General features: G+C 41.4%; 1 protein-coding gene across 1 annotated transcript; it reads right to left on the reverse strand.

Moving 5' to 3' along the window:
* Positions 1–1,452: 1,452 nt before the first annotated feature.
* Positions 1,453–13,357, reverse strand: LOC139479722 (diisopropyl-fluorophosphatase-like). The gene is made up of 5 exons (XM_071262575.1): positions 13,175–13,357; positions 10,981–11,121; positions 8,962–9,093; positions 7,375–7,591; positions 1,453–4,557 (listed from the first exon to the last, which is right to left on the reverse strand). Exons 1-5 carry the CDS (start codon positions 13,355–13,357, stop codon positions 4,283–4,285), a joined length of 948 nt encoding a protein of 315 aa, XP_071118676.1. The 3' UTR covers positions 1,453–4,282.
* Between the last annotated feature and the right edge of the window lie 8,715 nt (positions 13,358–22,072).

A 22,072-nucleotide genomic window follows, 5' to 3' on the forward strand; every position in this document is an offset into this window, starting at 1 on the left:
AAGTATGGGAGTAACGATCACCTTAGCACCAAGACCGCTTTGTGGAACAAGACCCAGGATGAATGTCGTCATACACAATAGCTTGGACCATTGCTCATGCAACCACTGGTCTGCCTCATTTGTTGAATATGCAGATGTAAGGTCGCGGTAGACCAATGTTTGTCATAGGAGGCAGCTCAGGTGGTCTGACTCGGGTGATTTGGTTTATCGGTCGTCGTCATACCCTGATGGTATGGGACATTGCTGAGAAAATGATTCACTGGTTTGTCTGGTCCAGACTCAATTATTTACAGGTCATCGTCATATGCCTTGAGTGTGGTCTTAAGCAAAAAAACAAATCACTGCAATGTACCCGTCTTCCAGAGGCAAAGGAGTTAACTGACTGTAAAAGTCCAGTTTCCAACCTTGCCAAACTTGGACGGAATTTCTGGGTTTGATCGTAGCGCCACCAGGAGCTGTTGCCATTTATGTCCCTCCTCTTACCAATTAGATTCCACCTCTGATACCACTTCCATTTGCTTCAAACAATATGGCGGTGCCCAGTGAAGATCGGATCGATGAACAACATCTATATTGTAACAAAATATCTGTTGATGCTAAGTTGACGGTACTCATGCTTTGCAAATCCTGCAATGAACCGAAATCTGCATGGCAGTGTCCGAACCAGATGTCGATTTCGTTATGCGATTTTGATTGGACAATGCAGAGACTCGTTAGTCCAGCCAAAATATAACTGCCTAATTCCAGCCTAGTTTGAAACTGGACAATTATAGTCCGTGAACTCCTTTCCCTCGGGAAGATGCCTTTGAGTATTTGAGGGAAGAGGACTCCAGTACATCAGTGCAATCTCCGTCACAACAGCCATATTAAACAGGTTGCCAGTGGTGGCAATGTACAACCAGATTCTGTGTCACTGTTGTGAGATGGGTTTAACGCCGCTTTTAACAGTATTCCAGTTATATCACGGCGTGTCAGCTTAATGTGGAAGGAAAGCCCGAAGTGATGCAGGTCTCAGACGTTTACCACTTTGGTGAAACCCACGAGCACGGGTATGGTGTTGACAAACCTAGAAACATAATCGGGGCGATGTGGGATTCGAACCCACAATCACAGATTTCTAGTGAGTCCAGGCAACGCAACTCTGCACAGCAAATCGCGGCTCCTTGGACGACTGGGCCACCCGTGCCACTGTTGTGATGGTGTGATCTGAGTTATCAACATGTTCAACTGTCATCTTTGCCTAGATGTCATGATTAACTCCAATATTGGTGACTGCAGATCATTCAACATTCAGTCACTCACAGTGAAACTAGCACTTCTGTGTCTTCAAATAGATCCCAATATTTTGGCAGTGGAAGTCAAATATGCAAATTACCTATAATTACAAAACACAAAGATCAAATCTGTTTTGTTAACTATATATTTTGTTAAAAATATAATGTCATTATACATTGTTAAACATTTGGACTAGATATCAATTTATAAGCATATGAAGATAGAATAAATATGGAAAACACATATTTGTTAAATATGACCATAATAGTTGTACATTCATAGAAACATAAATTCCCATAAGACAGGAAAACAACATAAGTAAAAACACCACTTGCTTGTAGTTTGGGAATGTTGAAGCAAGGATACATAGAATTACCTGCAGATTGACAAGTATCAGGGCGCAGGTGCTGTATGCTAAATCTTCCATGGGTGCTCTTCCATTACTTGGTAACAGGTATCTTTGAGGTGGTGTCCAATCTCATTAAAATCAGATCTTAGTTCTCGCTACTGCTAAACAAAGATCTGAGGACATCCCATTTGGGGGCACGTCAGAACGACCTTTCATCCGACCAATCAGAGCGTCGCTTACCAGATCTTGAAAGTGACAGTCGGAATGTGATTTCTAATCATGCAGCCTCGAAAACGTTAAAACGGGGTATTCCAAACGATAGTTAGGGGCTTAACGACTGAATCTATACAATCTAGACCATCTATTAGCCATTCAAGAATGTTCTTTTGTTCAGGTTTCAATTTTTTAAACGAGAATTTGTCAAAATATGTTTCGAGGCATAGTCGCCAATTTGAAATTTGTGCGGTAAAGCACGAGAAAGCTGCCTTCTGATTGGCTTATGTTGACTTCTTGTCAGTAATTCCATTGGTCGGTCAGAGTTTGCGAAAGGTCGGTCTGACGGGACCCATAATGGGATGTCCTCAGATCTTTGTTTAGCGGCAGCGAGAACTAAGATCTGATTTTAATGAGATTGAGCTGGTGTCATTCTGATCAACATTAATATGTACAGGAATGAGCCATCATTTCGTACCCTGTATACAGACAGCACTCTGTATTCAGCACTATTCACAACCCACCACCAATACAATACAAACTTCTTAGTTTCAGACTCGCCAGCCATAAAGACCTGAAGTAGCATAAAAAATATTCAATCATCCACTCACTCCAAGCCTAGAAATTGTTAAAAAGGATATATTTTTTTAAATTATTTTGAACACTGCACAAATATAATCTAAAAGTCAGTTTTGAATTTTGCTTCTATGACCCTCACAAAGGCTGGTTCTTGACTGTTTTAGCAAAGTATCAGCTCTTTTATGGGACAATATCCACTCTTTCCACAATTTATTTTGATGAATCCTTATTCACCAGATACTGCCGATAGACATGTTATTTTTTCCCTTTCCTTTGCAGTCTGATACACTCACACAGGTCAGCAATAATTTTCATGTTATAAATGGCAAAATGTATCTTTGACATCTGATCATGTGTTCAATGCAAATAAATGCAGACCAATGAAGATGCGGGGTAGAATAGGTCTTCAGCAACCCATAAAAGGTGACTATACTTGTCGTAAGAGGCGACTAACAGGATAAGAAGGCTCGCTGGCTTGGTTGATGAGTGTCATCATATACCGAATGCTTGGATTGATGTGCATGATGTCAATCACTGGATTGCCTGGTCCAGACTTGATTATTTACAGACCGTCGTCATATAACAACAAACAAGCAAACAAATAAATACCTGCATTACAATTTTTAAAATCTGATGAAGCGAGAACATATTGTGCCCATCCCTTTCTTATGGATAAATCAGTTTCCATCATGGGAAATTATAATTACTGTATTCATCGTAATAAGCGCCCACTGCGATATTTGCTATTACATTGGCTACTGAACAATCCTAATTAGCACCCCTTCCGAATGATCAATGTACACAAGACTTATTTATTTGTGTATAATACGCACTCATGTGTTATATGCACCCTTAATTATGGGCGATTAAATTCTGGAAAAATATATCTGTCGTATATAAACATTTCAGGCTGTCAGCATAAACCACGAAATTTACGATGTTTCAACTCTATTGTTTTTCACCAAAATAATATTCTAAATATAGCCCCTTAATTCTAATTTTGAGAGCGCCCTAGGCGCTTATTACGTTGAATGCGGTAATCACTATACTAATGACATCACATGATATGAACTAATTCTGTAATGGATATAAATATTAAAAATAATGTCATCAAAATTGTTAAAAAATCATCACAAGTGAATTATGGCACTGTTTGTCACTGGTGCACAAAAGTAAACACTTCAATATACTAGCAGTGTCATAAACAAGACTAAATCTATACTCAAAGGCAAAGTAACAGATCATGTTCTTTTCCTTATTTTTTAAAACAATGTATATAAAAACAAATGTCTTCTCCTTTGAAAATTGATAGACTGATGTTTGGCCTTTATAGATTGAAATTTAGAAAAAATTAAAAAGTTATTATATTATTCCCCATTATAGATTGTAAGAAAATATAACAAAAATATTCTTGACACAATGCATCAAATCACAATGGTCTGTCTTGACAAGTGATTGTTTTGTGTACACAGCGGTTTGAAGTTTACGCAATCTGTAAGAACATATGTTTTATCTTAACTTTTATAAAATTTCAGATGTCACTATATTGATATGATCCAATTCTTTTGCCTTTGAGTATATTACAGCTCAGAGGCGAACGGCTTCCCTCTTCTCACTCACTCACACATCCACAGCCCTGGTGCTCCGTAACATACACCAGATTGTACATGGTCTAAAATGCAGGTTGCTGGTCTTTAGAATGGACATTTGATCCGCATATAAGGCACTCTACCATCTCTACTAAACATTTCCATAAAGGTCCTGTTAAGGTGAGCTACAAGAAGATTGTCATCCTCGTCGAAGTCCAAAGTATCGGCCCCTTTTTGGTCACCTATGGACAACAACACAGACTGAACAACCTCCCGTCTAGTTGTCAAACAACAACTCACATTTTTGGATCTTTCCCTGGTTTTCCCACTGGAATTCCCACAGAGCATGATTGTCGTGCTCCGTGACATACACTGTTTTGGAGCTGGGTTTGAAATGAAGGTTGCTGGTTCTCTTGAATGGACATTTGATTCTCTTCCTTGGCTGGCCTCCCTCAAAGCTGAAAACTTCAATAAACCCACTGCCCCAGTGAGCTACCAGGAGGTTGTTGTCTGCGTCGAAGTCCAGTCCGTCTGCACCCCCTTCGTGGTCACCTGACATAAAGCTATCAATTAGACATTGTACATCACAGAGATGAGTTTCTCACGAGCTGGGTCATCAAAGTGTAGGGAGCACGGGTGGCCCAGACGTCGCGATTCGCTGTGCAGGGTTGCGTCCGTTGGGCACGCCAGAAACCTATGATCGTGGGTTCGAATCCCAGTTCGCCCCGATTATGTTTCTAGGTTTGTCAGCACCATACCCGTGCTCGTGGGTTTCACTGAAGTGGTAATAGTCTAAGAGCTGCATCACTTCAGGCTTTCCTCCCACATTAAGCTGACAAGCCATGATATAACTGGAATACTGTTAAAAGCAGGGTTTAACCCAACTCACTTGATCACTTACTCACTCACATTACAATCAATTTTTTTTCCTAGCAAGAACAGTCCAGCATTATACAATCAGTTAGTTTTGAAAATATACACCATCAAATCAATCACTGAGTTTAAAAAAAAAACAGAGATGGCTTAACATAGTGATGCCCTGTTTGTTCAGAAATTTCAGTAATCGTCTGTGACCTTCATCACTTCGGGCTTTCCTCCCACATTAAGCTGACACGCCGTGATATAACCGGAATACTGTTAAAAGCGGCGTTAAACCCAACTCACTCACTCATCATAGTGCAGTGTAAGGAAGGTATCTTGAATTACCATACATGTATGGGCACAAGCTCCTTCCCAGCGTGTGACACCTTCGTTACACTCTCGGTAACATCACTGCGGTCAGTGTGGAAGCGGCCATTACAAGAAACTTAAAATTTGCCCTAAAACCCCAAATGTAGTCACGTCTATATTTTTGTTTATATCTTTAGGAATGCCATCTTAGTGAATTTTGAAACAGTTTACGACTGACCAGGTTTCCCAGTTGAATTTACCTTTTTTTTTGCTTAATCACCCACCTTCTACCTTACATCATCATTAAACATATTTTATTGTCCAAAAAGACAAAGGGATTGGGCACATGTGCAGCACTTATTACCGCCTTCTCCCTTAAATTCATACTATACCAATTACATGATCATTGAAATGAAATAGAAATTCAAACTGACAAAGAAAGAAAGGAATTTAGCAAGGGTAAGAGTATTCACGAAGTCATCAATTTATTGTTTGTAAACGTAACAGTCCATCGTTTGCGAGTTGAACTCCACGCATGGTTGTGGACACCAATCACAGTGGTGACCTTTGACTGGTGGCAGCAATAGTATAGAGAGCTCCTCGGGCAATCACTGTGAGGAGCTTGGTACGTGCAGTGTAAGGGGGATAACTCTAAAATGATGTAGAGGGAAGATGGCCGACGAAAGGAATGCTTTGCTAGGCAAGTGGGTGCACAGTAAAAATAGAATAAAAAGGGGGATCAGTTAGTGCACCTCGATTTGTCTAGTCATGGAATTAAGACGTGTGTTGATACCGTATTCGATGTAATAAGCACCCAGGGCTCTCTCAAAATTAGAAATAGGGGGGCTCTTATTAGAATATTATTTTGGTGAAAAAAATAGACTTGAAAGATAAATTTCGTGGTTTATAGTGACAGCCTGAAATATTTATATACGACAGATATATTTTTTCAGAATTTAATTGCTCATAATTAAGGGTTCATATAACACATGAGTGCGTATTATACGCAAATAACTAAGTCTTGTGTACATTGATCAATCGGAATGGGAAATATGACGTACCGTATTCGACGTAATAAGCACCCAGGGCGCTCTCAAAATTAGAAATAGGGGGCTCTTATTATTATCATTTGGTGGAAAAACAGAGTTGAAAGGGTTTATGCTGACAGCCTGAAATGTTTATGTACGACAGATATATTTTTCCAAAATTTAATTGCCTATAATTAAGGGTGCATATAACACACGAGTGCGTATTATACGTGAATAAATAAGTCTTGTGGAAATTGATCAATCGGAAGGGGTGCTAATTGGGATTGTTCACTACCAAATATATTAGCAAATATCGCCGTGGGCACTTATTAGAGCGGGGCGCCTATTACGTCGAATACAGTAGTTGCAGTGACATGCTTGTGGTCTTTGAGAACAATCTATGATTACAATAGCAACATTCTGCCCAGTCTTATTACCCAACATTTACAGGGTTAAGCTGGGTCTTCCTGTTTGTGTGTCCTGGCCTCTCCGTAATGGGGAGTTCCAATCATGATTATGGCGATCCCAAATGAAATATGATGTATTTGCAAAGCCTTCCGCTAATTATACATGGGAATTTTGTGGTTTAGTAACGAATTATTGGAATTTCACAAGGATGCTTCTCTGCATGACCGTAACTGAATTGACTATGTTATCTTTGCATTCTATGGGACTCGCAGAGGAAATTATTTGGATCCAACCTCAATTTTTATCCTATAGATGCAATATTTTGCAGCCAGAAAATCCCTGATTTAAGAACATTTGGGGATTGATAAATAAGTTCTGAGCTTCACTTAGAGGGAATTGTAAAATAGTGAAATCTTTGTAGTGGACTTGACATCAGTCATATTCATAAAAACTTGAGTTGAGCAAATTGTTTCACTGTAATGTAAGAGGGATCTGTGACCTTTGGAAAAGGGACAAACTTGAGCAACGATCAAGTACCTGCAGATTGTTGTTTGGATCGGAAGTGATGGATTGGCTGATCAGGCTCGGTGTATTGGTTGATAGTGTGTCATCATATCCCATGACGTGGATCATTGCTTATAATTTAAATCACTGGATTGTCTGGTCCAGATTTGATCATTTACAAGCTCCCGCCATACAGCTGGAATACTGCTGAGTGTGGGGGGTCAACAAACATGCTACACGGAGGAGCATCATCTATTACCTGACAGTCGTCCCCAGATGGTTTTGTTGTTGACTTTGCCTGGCTCCACGATGTCATAGCTCCACAGCAACTTGGTCGGGGTCTCGGCCACGATCAGCTTCTTGGGGCGGCCATCATCTGTGTGCAGGACTGCGATGCCGTTGGGAAAACGAATACCTGTGTCCACTCGGACAACTTGACCACTGGTCAGCATGCAGTACACTGACCCAAATGGCTCCTGTAACGTAGGTAAACATCATTAACATGGCAGCAGTACAGGGTAGATAAGTAAGTGAGTGAGTGAGTGAGTGAGTGAGTGAGTGAGTGAGTGAGTGAGTGAGTGAGAGAGTGAGTGAGTTGGATTTAACGCTGCTTTTAACAGTATTCCAGTTATATCGCGGCATGTCAGCTTAATGTGGGAGGAAAGCCCGAAGTGATGCAGATCTTAGACGTTTACCACTTCGGTGAAACCCACGAACACGGGTATGGTGCTGACAAACCTAGAAACATAATAGGGACGAATCAGGATTCGAACCCACAATCATAGTTTTCTGGCATGCCCAAGGGACGCAACTCTGCACAGCGAATTGCGGCGCCTTAGACGACTGGGCCACCTGTGCCCCCGGGGTAGATAAGTCATTGGTAAATGTCACTGATATCTGTACCGTTGAAGACATGGGACACTAGAATTTTGTTTCTTCTCATAGTAGTGAAAATACACAGAGTAAGGGAGGGTGCAAAGTTTCAAAATAATATATAAAATGGTTTCCGAGTTAGGCTCCGGAAACATATGCTACACATATTTTAGTTTAAGTCCAAATTGTTGCAACTGAAACACCAAAAATATTTTTTAGAAATACCAAAACATCAAAAGGCACCGGTTTAGCATGTGTTTGATAGATATTCAAAGTTTCATAATAAACCATGAAACAGTTTCCAAGTTATGCTCCGGAAACGACACGTGACGGACAGCATCTATTCCTATATTCCTAGATGGAGGATAATAATTTCCAGGTCTTCTCATTACATCTACCGTATTAGACGTAATAAGCGCCCATGGCCCTCTCAAAATTAGAAATAGGGGGCTCTTATTAGAATATAATTTTGGTGAAAAAGAAAACAGAGTTGAAAGATCGTAAATTTTGTGGTTTATGCTGACAGCCTGAAATGATACAAAAGAAAAGTCTGTGTGAACTTTACACGACATGTACAGATATATTTTTCCAGAATTTAATTGCCCATAATTGAGGGTGCATATAACACATGAGTGCGTATTATACACGAATAAATAAGTCTTGTGTACATTGATCAATCAGAAGGGGTGCTAATTTGGATTGTTCACTAGCAAATATATTAGCAAATATCACTGTGGGCGCTTATTACGTCAAATACGGTATATCTATATTGACATGAATTGGGAATTCTTAATTCCAATTTGGGGAGTATGCAGACATTTACTGCAGACACAGGTGAATAGCCTGTTTGCATAGTCGCCTTTTACAACAAGCATGGGCTGCTGAAGACCTATTCTGCCCCGGATCTTCTTGGGTTGAATTGCCTCTGAGCGGTCTAGATAACGCCCTGGTCTGTCACTGACATCACACAAACCTCCATTGATCTTGTGTAAGGAGCTGGAGCTATCTCCCCTGCTGGCGCCGTCACCCATAGTGCACCCTGGTAGTCAAATATGCAGTCATTACAGCCCTGCATGGGACGTCCTTCGCTGTCCTGACGACACACCTGCAGCATCAATAGTTTCATATATCAAAGCATTTGACTTGTGTTTCATAACATACATCTTCCCAAATAGAGTTAATCTGCTTCTAGTGAGTGAGTGAGTTGGGTTTAACGCCGCTTTTAACAGTATTCCAGTTATATCGTGACGTGTCAGCTTAATGTGGGAGGAAAGCCCGAAGGGATGCAGGTCTCAGACGTTTACCACTTCACTGAAACCCACGAGCACGGGTATGGTGCTGACAAACCTAGGATTCGAACCCACAATCATAGGTTTCTGGCGTGCCCAAGGGACGCAACTCTGCACAGGGAATTGCGGTGCCTTAGATGACTGGGCCACCCGTGCCCCCTATTCTGCTTCTAAGAGCTTACAATCAATTCTGGGGCATGGGTGGCCCTGTCGTCTAAGGCGCTGCGATTCGGTGTGCAGAGTTGCGTCCCTTGAGCACGCCAGAAACCTATGATCGTGGGTTTCACCGAAGTGGTAAATGTTTGAGACCTGCATCACTTCGGCTTTCCTCACACATTAAGCTGACACATCACGATATAACTGGAATACTGTTAAAAGCAGCGTTAAACCCAAATCAGTTTTATTTCCTTGCTAGAACAGTCCAGCATTATACAATGACTTAGTTTTAAAAATATACACCATCAAAATCAATCACTGAGTTTAAAAAAAATACGGAGATGGCTGAACATAGTGATACCCTGTTAGTTCAGAAATTTGCTTACCAGACAGTTGCTACAGAGATTGTCTGTATCAATACAAAGACACTCTTCAGCAATAGGCTGTCCCACTGCCCTTAAGTACAGTGAACACAATCCATCCTCGATTATCTAGGGTATCATATGTCCATTCCATGAGAAATACCCTGGAGTATCTGCCATAATACCTTTGTTTGACTAACGGGATTGGGTGGTCAGGTTCACTGACTCGGTTAATGCATGTCATTGTATCCCAAATGCGTGGATCGATGCTCATGATGTCAATCACTGGATTGTCTGGTCCAGACTCAATTATTTATAGACCACCGTCTTATAGCTGGAATATTGCTGAGTGTGGTGTTAAACAACAAATAAACAAACAAACAAACCTTTGTTCAGAGCCTGATTCAAATTACAATCTAAACTATAGCCATCAAAAGACATTCTGTGCAATGTTAGTGATAAGACAGTATGAGATGGTGGCATCATAAATTGTCAGAAACGAAGCTGTGATGGGTCCAGGGTACTTCATAATAGTGAGTGAGTGAGTGAGTATAGTTTTACGCCGCTTTTAGCAATATTCCAGCAATATCACGGCGGGGGACACCAGCAATGGGCTTCACACATTGTACCCATGTCGGCTTCATAATAGAATGGAGACATACTTATATAATACACTGGGTAATGAGGACTGTTTGACTGGAACAAGCTTTCTGAAACACTGCCTGGATTTATCTGACTTTAAGTTTGGATCTGGTACAGGCAAACCGTACTTACACACAGACAAAGATGTAGTTCATCTGACAAAGCTCTTCCACCTTCCCACAATGCTAAAGTATCAACATGTTCTTTATAGCACTTTGTCAAGTCTGCCTTAAATACTACTAAAAAATGGAAATGCCATTCAACAGAGTAAATACATAAACTGTGTATTGTTTTTAGGAAAACACTGTTCATTTGTTTTTGTCGAAGTGCTCTTCTCAGTGCTAATAAGCAGTGGTTTCGTGTTTGATTGGATTAAGGTAAGGATATGTATCATTCCACTGGGGACGGGGTGGGAGGAGTCGCATTGATATTGAGTCGCAGTTTTGGCTACGGGTCAGCAGTTGTATTAATTTGGAGACGCATTAATTTCCAGAGTTACAGTATGTGCTGGCAATGGGAAATAACAACACAACACACACCAACCTGCGTCATCTGTCCATCCTGAGTGACTTTGATGATGCCATGTCGCATGTCCGCAATCCACAGGTTCCCTTCCTTGTCACACTGACATCCTGCGGGGACGCCGCCCTCCCCCTCCACCACTGGCTCACACAACACAGTCACCTACACACAAACACATCAATATCTTAATTCGAGTGCCCTGAAAACATTAAACTTAAATCATACATTATTATGATCATTATTTATTTACTGAAATATATACCGTATTGGACGTAATAAGCGCCCAGGGTGCTCTCAAAATTAGAAATAGGGGGCTCTTATTAAAATATAATTTTGGTGAAAAAAAAACAGAGTTGAAAGATCGTAAATTTTGTGGTTTATGCTGACAGCCTGAAATGATACAAAAGAAAAGTCTGTGCGTATTATACACGACAGATATATTTTTCCAGAATTTAATTGCCCATAAGTAAGGGTGCATATAACACAAGAGTGCACATTGTACACGAACAGAAGGGGTGCTAATTGGGATTGTTCACTAGCTCATATATTAGCAAATATCACTGTGGGCGCTTATTACGTCAAATACGGTATTTCTATATCAACATGAAACGTGAATTCTTAATTCCAATTTGGGGAGTATGCAGACATTTACTGCAGGCACAGGGCTGAATAGCCTGTTTGTTTGTTTGTTTGTTTGTTTGGTTGGTTCTTTGTTGTTTAACACCACACTCAGCAATATTCCAGCTATAAGACAGTGGTCTGTAAATTATCAAGTCTGGATGATACAATCCAGTGACTGACATCATGAGCATCGATCCACACAATTGGGATATGATGACATGCTTATTACGTCGAATACGGTATATATATGTGTGTGTGTGTGTGTGTGTGTGCGTTCGTGCGTGCGTTTGTGCGTTCGTAAGGCTCAGTGACATGCATGACTAAGCTCAGCTTAGTTTATAGTTATGATTAGGCTCAAATGTAAACATATTTTTTTGTTTCTTGTGACTTGTGAGGTTCAAATCTATCAATTAATTATAATCTATCATATATATATACTTAACACTTACTTCCAGGTACTGCTTAACCATAAAATTGAACTTGCTTCCAAATACTGTTTTTACAGCATTTTTAAGAAACTACTTTCCAAAATCAAATTTTAGTTTGGCACCAGATTCCAACATTTCGCACACATGTTCAGCTGTTGATAGTGTGCCTGTTTCAAATTGCAACCCAGCTGTGGTTACCATGGTCCATTTCTTCATACAATGAGGTGAGGTGAAATGGGGTTTAACTTCGCGTCCAAGATTATTGCACTTATATAGCGACGTGTTTGTGTGTGTGTGTCTGCTTTACCAGTCCAGAGTGATGCCGATTTATAGTGCTAGCACACTGAGATACCATGCCGCAGGTTAACATGAATACCCCACTCAGACACAGTATACTGACTCCGAGCCGACCAGTCCTTGTTTTAGTCCTTAATGCCTTTGCAGACAGGGTATTAACAAGTACCATCTTTTAACGTCTATTGGTATGACGTGACCAGGGATCAAACCCGGACCTTCAGCTCTCCAGGCGGACGCTCTACCACTAGACCACAGAGATGCTTCATACTTTGAGGTACGAGTCAAGGCCAAAGCGGTCACATTGTGCATAAGAAAAAAGTTGTGATAAACAATAATAGTTTTTCAACTGTCATTACCTAGGTTTCAAGGAAATCAGAAGATTCACTTCATGCAGGCCTCTATTATTAATATCTCTCCATGGCCATTCTTGATCATACTCTAGATGCAGATAGGGTACTGTCAACATGGTCAATGGGTTTCAGGGTTACTTGAGGTCAAAATATAGTAAAGAGTTTACATCCAGATGGAAGGTGGAATACTCAAGTCAGAAATACATATTGAGAACAAGTTCAGGCATGTGTAAAACCTAAATGTTATGGGACGTAACACGAAACTCATGTTACCTTTATTTGGTCAAAATTGTCTTAAATGATTAATTTAGTCCAGTAGAATACAAGTCTAACAAGATATATATACATAATCAGCTGATCAGGTATCATGTGGATTTTGTATTTAAATATGGACCAACGTGTGTATTTAAATAAATCATGTTAGGATGCCAAATTATTGTATGTAAGTATCTGGTCATATATTGACTGAAAAACTCGTGGCAGAGGAGGCGTGGCAAAGATAAGTAAACAAACAGACACCTGTTTAGTTTTCAAGTCCACTTTCAATACTTGTCCAGCGAATTTTCCATCTTTCTCTACTCCTGGAGCCACCATAAAAAAGTTCCCGTTCTTGTCAAACACCGGCCCTTCAGAGCCGAGCAAGCCATCTACAATTTTCGAAAATTGCGGCTCCACTACAACTGCTTCCGGGTTTTCCGCCATTATTATTGTCGCGAATAGAATAAACTGGGACTTCAACTGGTATGCGGAAACTGTTAAAGCGCATTGTTAAAACGTGTGCTCTACGACTGAAATCCACTGGTTGCGCCGTTTATACGTATTGTTTTATTTTCATTAATAAAGATATGATATTAATTCAATTAGATATACAATGAATAAAAGGATAGAAATAAAAAAAAGGAACTGTGTTAATTCTTTATTCAAATAATTTTCTATACAATCAAACGGGTATACGGTTTATGAAAACAAAACAAATGTTGTAATACTACTAATTTATTTTTCCGAATTACAGCCCTTCAGATAATGAGTTGTCTTGATTATCACCCACCGATTATAACCCAGTTTGTTTACGTGATCCGAACGGCATTGTCGACGTCATTTGACTCTATTGTGTCGTAAGGTAGGAATGACCTCACACTAGAGCGAGCGTCATTGGGAAATACAATAACTCTGACACCCATTTCTTAAAATCAAAATGACACACATTTTCATATAATGATCTCTATTTATGAAAAGTTACGAATTGTCGCAATCCAATATATATTTTACTCAGAAGAAACATATTTCATCATTGTAACATAATTAAATATTTTAAAATAATTTTGAACATTTATATGAAGCAATAAATATATTTGTGATGTACAAACATTTATAATGTATCCCTCACTACATAATGTATGTATACTAGTATATTATTTGGCAAAAGGGTACTATCACAAAGGGTTTGCTGTATACAGTATCCAAGGATGTGTATCCTTATTGTGACACGTTTGTTTGTTGTTTTACGCCGCACTCAGCAATATCCAAGCTATATGACGGCGGTCTGTAAATAATCGAGTCTAGACCAGACAATCCAGTGATTGATATCATGAGCATCGATCCACGCAATTGGGATCGATGACATGCATCAACCAAGTCAAAGCCTGACCACCTGATCCCGCTATATACTGTCATGAAGGTTGACCAAATATCTGTCAGTCTCCTTCGAACCAACATAACGGTTTATTACCAGAACTGAATTCACATACAACCGAAAATGTTACAAGTGAAAACTTGGGACACCCTATTTAGTTATTTACCTCTATTATTGCATGTACTACCTGCACGCATGATCGCAAGCAGGTGACAGGTTGACCATAACTTGAAAACACGGTCAATAATGTTGTTTATATAGTGGCCGCATACATTGTAGCAGTACCAGAAATCATTTACCAAGTGTCGGATGTTTTATTGACACCAGGAATGTCATTAGGCCCGACGTTACAGACGTTTATAAGTTTTTTTTAGAGTGTGGCGACTGTGTTTTTCAAACATCTCCTTTTCATCTTTCCCAAAATTATTTTAACCTCAGCAAAAGCACATCTGTTGGTTTTGACGTAATTCAGGTTTCCGAAACGACTATTTCATGTTGGTTTGCTGTGTGAGGTTTTATGTTAAAACCGCTGTGTAGGTACATGTGAGCGGTCTGCAGTTACGTATTTTGTCCACAGATGTTTTGCATGTACCCAGAAATATAATATTGGTAGACTTGGGTTCGGGTCCCAGAACATCCACCAAATCCACAGTTCTCCCATGGGTGTGGTCCTTAGCCTCACTCCCGATACACAGCTCGCCGAGAGGGTGGCGAGGTTCGACAGGCCTGCATGGAGACAACTGCCCTTGCGGGACGCGACTCTCACGTAACTATTTACGTTGAGGCTCACTGTCATCTCGCATTCAGAAAAAAAAGTCAACACCAGCTTTGATACTCACTTCTTATAGTTCCCGTGTTCAACTTTTGCAGAAACCCTGGCACCGCACTTCAGTCTCTTGGGCCATCTCCCCGACGCAAGGCTTCCGTGAGCATGTATGAACGACCATTACTGTCCAAAGACGTTCATTGTTATCTTACAAAGATAATACCCTTGAGTGTACCCTTCTCACCCCTCCATTGAGTCTTCTGATACGACCAAGAGGTAGCTGCTGACACTCCCGATGCAATGCAGCTTCTAAAGCTGCCACATTCTGTACTGGTGTATCCATTGCCTGCAACCGACGTCCAAGAATGTCCCAAACAAGTTCCAATGGATTAAAATCTGGACTCACAGCGGGCCAAGGCAAAGTGTCGTCAGCGTGGCTTTGCAGAAATGCAGTCACAGCACGAGAACGATTGGGTCCAGCCTTGCCGTCCATAAACACAGGTCGAGTGGCAAGTACATGATTGTTAAAATGTGGTTCAACAGGATTGAGAATGTCCTGGAACGATCGCCGTTGAGATTGCCTCGTTACTTTTACCGTTTCACGTCATGAGATATTGCTAGGGGTAAACGCAGTGTTTCTGTGTCTCCAAATCCGCATTGTCCCATCAGTGACGTGCAGCAAGAATCTGCTCTCATCAGACAAATGGATCCATATTCCAATGACGTCGAGCCAATACTCTAAGCCAATCGAAGTCTCTGATGATGAACAGTTAACCACTAACTGATGACCCTTCTGACGTCTGATGACCCTTCGTAACTTCAACCCAAATGATTTTAGCCGGTTAGACAGTTCTGGTGGACAGATGCCTATTGGGAAGCCGGTTTTTTTCAGAGCTTTACTTGTAAGCAAAGGGCTGTCGCCTCACGAGACATACTCAAATCCTGTCTTCCAGTATAGTTGTCTTTCCGGGTGGCCCTGGTCGTGGGCGGTCCTATATTTCACGTGTCTGTCGGTGTTTTCTTACGAGTTTGCTGATGACAGTATGACCACAGCCAAGTCGACGTCCATTGGCTTTCTATGGAATACCTGTTTCATGCATGCCAATAACTTGCCAACGAAGTCCCTCTGACAGTCTCCTGCGTGCCATGGTTACATGTGCTGACTAAACAATCGGACAATTTTCACTTTATATACCTTTACCTGCAATTCGAAACTCGAGGGTATCATGCTTCACGTTCATATGTATGTGTTTGTTTGTTTTATTTGTTGTTTAACGCCGCACTTAGCAATATTCCAGCTATATGACGGCGGTCTGTGTAAATAATCGAGTCTGGACCAGACAATCCAATGATTGACATCATGAGCATCGATCCACGCAATTGGGATGATGACATACATCAACCAAGTCAGCGAGCCTGACCACCCGATCCCGTTAGTCGCCTTCTTACGACAAGAACAGGCGCCTTTACGGCAAGCATGGGTTGCTGATGTATGTGTGTGGGGGCGACACAGTCAGTTATTATCATGACTATACTCGAGATCGACGGCCATTCTATAAATGAGTATCATGAAACTTGGATGTTTATAGACGGGTATTTCACTGTTCTTTATTTTGTTAGGGGGTGCTTAATTAATTTCTAAGTGTATGATGTGCTTCTGCTGCTACGTGTTTGTGTGTTGATTTTACTGCAGTGTTAATCAACTGATGTGTAAGTATTGTGATCCTTTGTCACAGGACAATTGAGTGAGTGAGTTGGGTTTAACGCGGCTTTGAACAGTATGTCAATTATATCACGGCATGTGTGCTGAATGACAGAGAAAAGTCCAAAGTAACGCAGAAATTAGAAGTTTTAATCCTTTGGTCCCTATACAAACGAATATATATTACATTTCAAGTGTTAATACCGAATTCGAAGCCGTGATCAATAGGATGCTGAATACCTAACCCGCATCTTCACGGGATCGCCTTGACACGTGGATGAGCTGGGATGTATATGCTTGCTGTCCTCTACATATTATATGTGTGTGTATGATGCAAAGATGCATGTTCTCTGCACGTGTCACAGTATGTAATTCTTTTAGAATAAAATTCTGTTCTGTTGATACATAGGTTGGTTATGCTGTGGGGCCGGCATTAATTTCTTACTCACATCATGTACACTATAAACAAACAAACACACTGATTGAACAAGCAGCCAAGACGGCTTTTATCTTCCGTGTATGTGAGGGGAATGGGCTTCATTTCTACCAATGAACAAAGGGAGACCACCCATGTCAGACTATTTCTCCGAGTGTATCAGTGGCGATACTAGCTAGGCATTTCCAAGGCGACAAAACAAACTGAACCCGCCCTTCTTTTTATCAAAGACGGTAACCACGGCAACGGCCACCACAACTTTATCTGCTTCCCCTTTTTAAGTCTTTGGCCCCCATAGACATGCAGTCGTACAGGTTCAGCTTTGCCGGAAATGGACGATGACGCCTCGTTCTGACTTCGTCTCGGTAACGTAGTTACCGTTGTCGTGGTCAACGTCCCCTCTGTTTTGAACAGATTCACTATCGCTCTTGCTCCATATCGCTCTGCATTTCGTTGACTACAGCATCGTTTCAAGATCTTCTACTCTCAAGATGTTTACAAGGCTGCATTTTCAAGGTATTTAAGAATGCAATTATTGTATTTTAAAGTGTTTAGAACGTCGATAAGTACTGAAATTGGCCGTAGTTTGACAGCAGTACCGATGGTGATGACACTGGCCGCCATTTGCAATTGTTTTGATTCAGAAATGGGTGTCTTCTAAATCTCTTGTCTGCTGTGAAATGAGAGCGGGCCGGATATAAATATGACGGACGATGTTGTTCAAACATTATAGATCAAATGTGTGACATTGTATAACTTTGATATCTATTTAAACGTAAACTACACTTTCAAACGAACGGGCTTGAAATGACATGACTAAAACACATGAACACAATGATGAAATGCTCATAGTATCGATAGTACTCTCTACTCCTAATCCACCTGTCTGTCTGTCCGTCCGTCCGTCAATCCATTCAGGTTCTGAAGAGTAAATAAGAGCTGTACAAGTTTTTGTAGAGATGTGTTGCAAAATATCTAGATCTATATTTGTTGACTAGAGGCTGGGCGATGTCTTTTATCAAAGTTGTACAGTGTAACCTCGTTAACTCGAACTCCTTAACTCGATATATTCATTGAACATGTATTTTAATGTATTATTAAACTTGTTTATTTTTCTTTTCAGCACGGGAAGACATGATCCGGTATCATGTCACTCCTGCTGCGAGTTTATGGCCGTCGCTGGATGAGGAATCCGACTGTGTATGTAGTTTATCTACATCTGTTTCGGATTTGGCCGCCGAATAGATCACTTAAGTGCTTTTGTCGATGTCCCCCACGCACACTATTCACATTGCCCATTTTCTCTGTGTGTTATTGTGTCCTGAAAAATAACTGCATGATCCCCCTCCTCTAATTGCATGATTCAAACAGTCGATCAGAATTTCTGTCTTGTTGTAGCGCCTTATTGCATGTGTAACCTGTGTGTCACACTGACTTTCTTTTCCACATTGTTATTTGAAAAGCGCCTATATACCTCGCCCACTGACCCTCCTTTCTCCCTCCCTCCCCACTCACTGATGTAGCATCCCCAGGCTGCGTCCCCGACCCCCTCTCCCAACCCTCTGAGTGTTTTCACCCCCTTCTGGGCCCGCCCTGACCACGGTGAGACGCTCCCCGCCCCAGTCTGCATCACCTACGTCGACCATTATCCTGCCCCTAGTGATGACGACAGTGACTACTGGGTCTACGAGGACGAGGATGACGACAGCTTCGTGGAGGACCGAGAGGTTCATCCTCTGAGGAAGGCGCTGAGGAGAGTGGCTGCCTTCTGGGGGAGAATCTTCTCGTAGATTTCTCATCCAGAGCGTGCGTGCGTGCGTGCGTGCGTGCGTGCGTGCGTGCATGTGTGTGTGTGTGCGCGTGTATGTGTGTGTGTGTGTGTGTGTGTGTGTGTGTGTGTGAGAGAGAGGGAGGATGTGTTTTTGCATGTGTGACAGAAAGTGTAAGTTTGTGATGTGTGTGAGTGTGTGTTTTGAATGTGTGGTTGGGTTTAAGTGTGTATGTATGAGTGTTCGTTTCACATGTGTGTTTGGGTGAGTGTAATCATGTGTGTATATGGGAGTTGGAGTGTTTGCATCTAGTAATGTGTGTAAGTGTGTATGTGTGACGGCATGTGTTTTGCATGTGTGTTTGATTTTAAGAGTTCATGTGCGACAGGATGTCTCTGGCGTGTGTTTTGAGTATATGTATAATAGGATATGTTTTGCATGTGTGTTTGTGTGAGAGGGTGTGGTTTGGTGCCCCTGTAATAAAGCATTTCTCCCGTTTGGACTGTTTTGGCTACACCCTTTGGGTTTATGTTTGGACACACTCTTTCGATCTTCTTTTCATTTGTTTTGGCTCACCCTTTGACTGACATTTCTAAGTTGATTCCGTTCTCTGATATATGAGAACCGTTTTTGTGCTCACTTTTGGCCCAGCTTTAAATATTTTTTTGGACACATAATATTCCATTTCTTAAATATATCTAAATAAAAATGGATTAATGGTATACACATGAGTCTGTTTTCCTTCCTTGGATCTAACAACGACTGGGTGACAGCAACACAGCAGGAAAGGCAGGTGACCCGAGTCTGGTGTTAATATAATTTGAAGTTGTTATAGGGAGAATATTTATGATCAAGTTAAGATATTAAGGGGCCATTTGCCCTGAACCGTTGTGTTTCTGTCTTCTAGCCCAATTTCCCATGGAAAGTCCGAACTCCATACCCATGGATAGCTGTTATATAGCTTGGAAGCCGGTGTAGTAACGCTTGGTATTTTACGATCACTTTTTCACTTACTGGTGGGTACATGTATGGCTGAAAGATCGAGAGTTATCTCCCTTCGCCGTCTGCCGATGTTTCTCCTATCATCGATTCTTCAGATATATCTACAGATATTCCCTTTCGTTTATGGGTAGCTGGTTGGAAAGTAAATATAGCAGTTTAGGCACACATGATGACGAAAAAAATTGAAACGTAAGTTTCTTAGAAAACTAAGACTTAAAGGGCGACGTACTGCTCTTCTGTGTCTGGCGCCAGTTTCAGTTCAGGTCTACACGTTGTAAATAATGCTAATGGACACCTGGGTCAATCAGAGTACTCGTGAACTCTTAGATTGATGTAAATCATGAAATTGGAGTCAACAGACAAAGAGAGTTGTGTTTGAACGACCTGAACCAAACTTACCAAAGCAGCCAATGTGCCCGGGGATAGTCGCCCTTTAAATGTTGGAACTCGAAAATCGCATGGAACCCATATGAGGGTGAAGGACACCTTGCAGGAATGGACTTTAAGATAAGCGTTTATACCTGGAATGGAACCTGGGCCTTAGGCGCGATGAGCCAACGCCTTAGCCACTCAGTTACATCCTCGCCCCCTTATGTCATCTATATGCGAGGCCCGAGAAGATCGGGGCTGCAATAGGTCTTCAGCAACCCATGCTTGCCGTAAGAGGCGAATATGCTCGTCGTAAGAGGCGAATGCTGCTGAGTGCGGTGTTGAACAACAAACAACAAACAACAACATCTATGCAAAGTACGATACTAATATATAATCATTACTGCAACATGAACGGCTACCTTCATACCGATGCACAAGTACATTCATCTAAGTGTTCATTTCTCCACCCACACTGACAAGATACACATTGTTTGTGTCTTTGTTGTTTAACGCCGCACTCAGCAATATTCCAGCTTTATGACAGCGGTCTGTAAACAATCGAGTCTGAACCAGACAATCCAGTGATTGGCATCATGGAGCCTCGATCTACGCAATTGGGATACGATGACATGCATCAATCAAATCAGCGAGCCTGACCGCCCGATCCCATTAGTCGACTAGCTCTTACGACAAGCATAGTTGCCTTTTACGGCAAGCATGGGATGCTGAATACCTATTCTAACCCGAATCTTCACGGTCGCCTTGACACGTGGAGGAGCTTGGATGTATATGCTTGCTGACTTGTACATATTATATGTGTGTGTATGATGCAATGACGTATGTTCTCTGCATGTGTCACTGTGATTTTTTAGAATAAAATTGTGTTCTGTTCTGATATATAGCTTGGGTTATGCTGTGGGGCCGGCGTTAATTTCTTACTCACATCATGTAAACAATAAACAAACAAACACACTGATTGAACAAGCAGCCAAGACGGCTTTTATCTTCCGTGTATGTGAGGGGAATGGGCTTCATTTCTACCAATGAACAAAGGGAGACCACCCATGTCAGACTATTTCTTTGAGTGTATCAGTGGCGATGCTAGCATGGGATTTCCAAGGCGACTTGCGCAGCCTGTCGTTCCGCGGCAATAAAGTGCGGACGACCCGCCAACAACACACATCGTGCCTTATACACACCAGCAAACAGTCCCCAGTAAGACGAACGGTCTTTTCCAGCAAACATTTTCATAATTAATCTAGAGAATGCTCAGGGACAAAACAAACTGAACCTGCCCTTCTTTTTAGCAACGACGGTAACCACGGCAACGACCACCACAACTTTATCTGCTTCCCCTTTTTAACATGTTTAAGTCTTTGGCACCCACGACATGCAGCCGTACAGATTCAGCTTTGCCGGAAATGGACGATGACGCCTCGTTCTGACTTCGTCTCCGTAACGTGGTTACCGTTGTCGTGGCCAACGTCCCCTCTGTTTTGAACAGATTCACTATCGCTCTTGCTCCATATCGCTCTGCATTTCGTTGACTACAGCATCGTTTCAAGATCTTCAACTGACAAGATGTTTACAAGGCTGCATATTCAAGGTATTTAAGAATGCAATTATTGTATTTTAAAGTGTTTAGAACGTAGATAAGTACTGAAATTGGCCGTAGTTTGACAGCAGTACCGATGGTGATGACACTGGCCGCCATTTGCAATTGTTTTGATTCAGAAA

This window comes from Haliotis cracherodii, unplaced genomic scaffold (genome assembly GCF_022045235.1).
Source record: "Haliotis cracherodii isolate W230 unplaced genomic scaffold, xgHalCrac1.p SCAF_4, whole genome shotgun sequence".
Classification (NCBI taxonomy): domain Eukaryota; kingdom Metazoa; phylum Mollusca; class Gastropoda; order Lepetellida; family Haliotidae; genus Haliotis; species Haliotis cracherodii.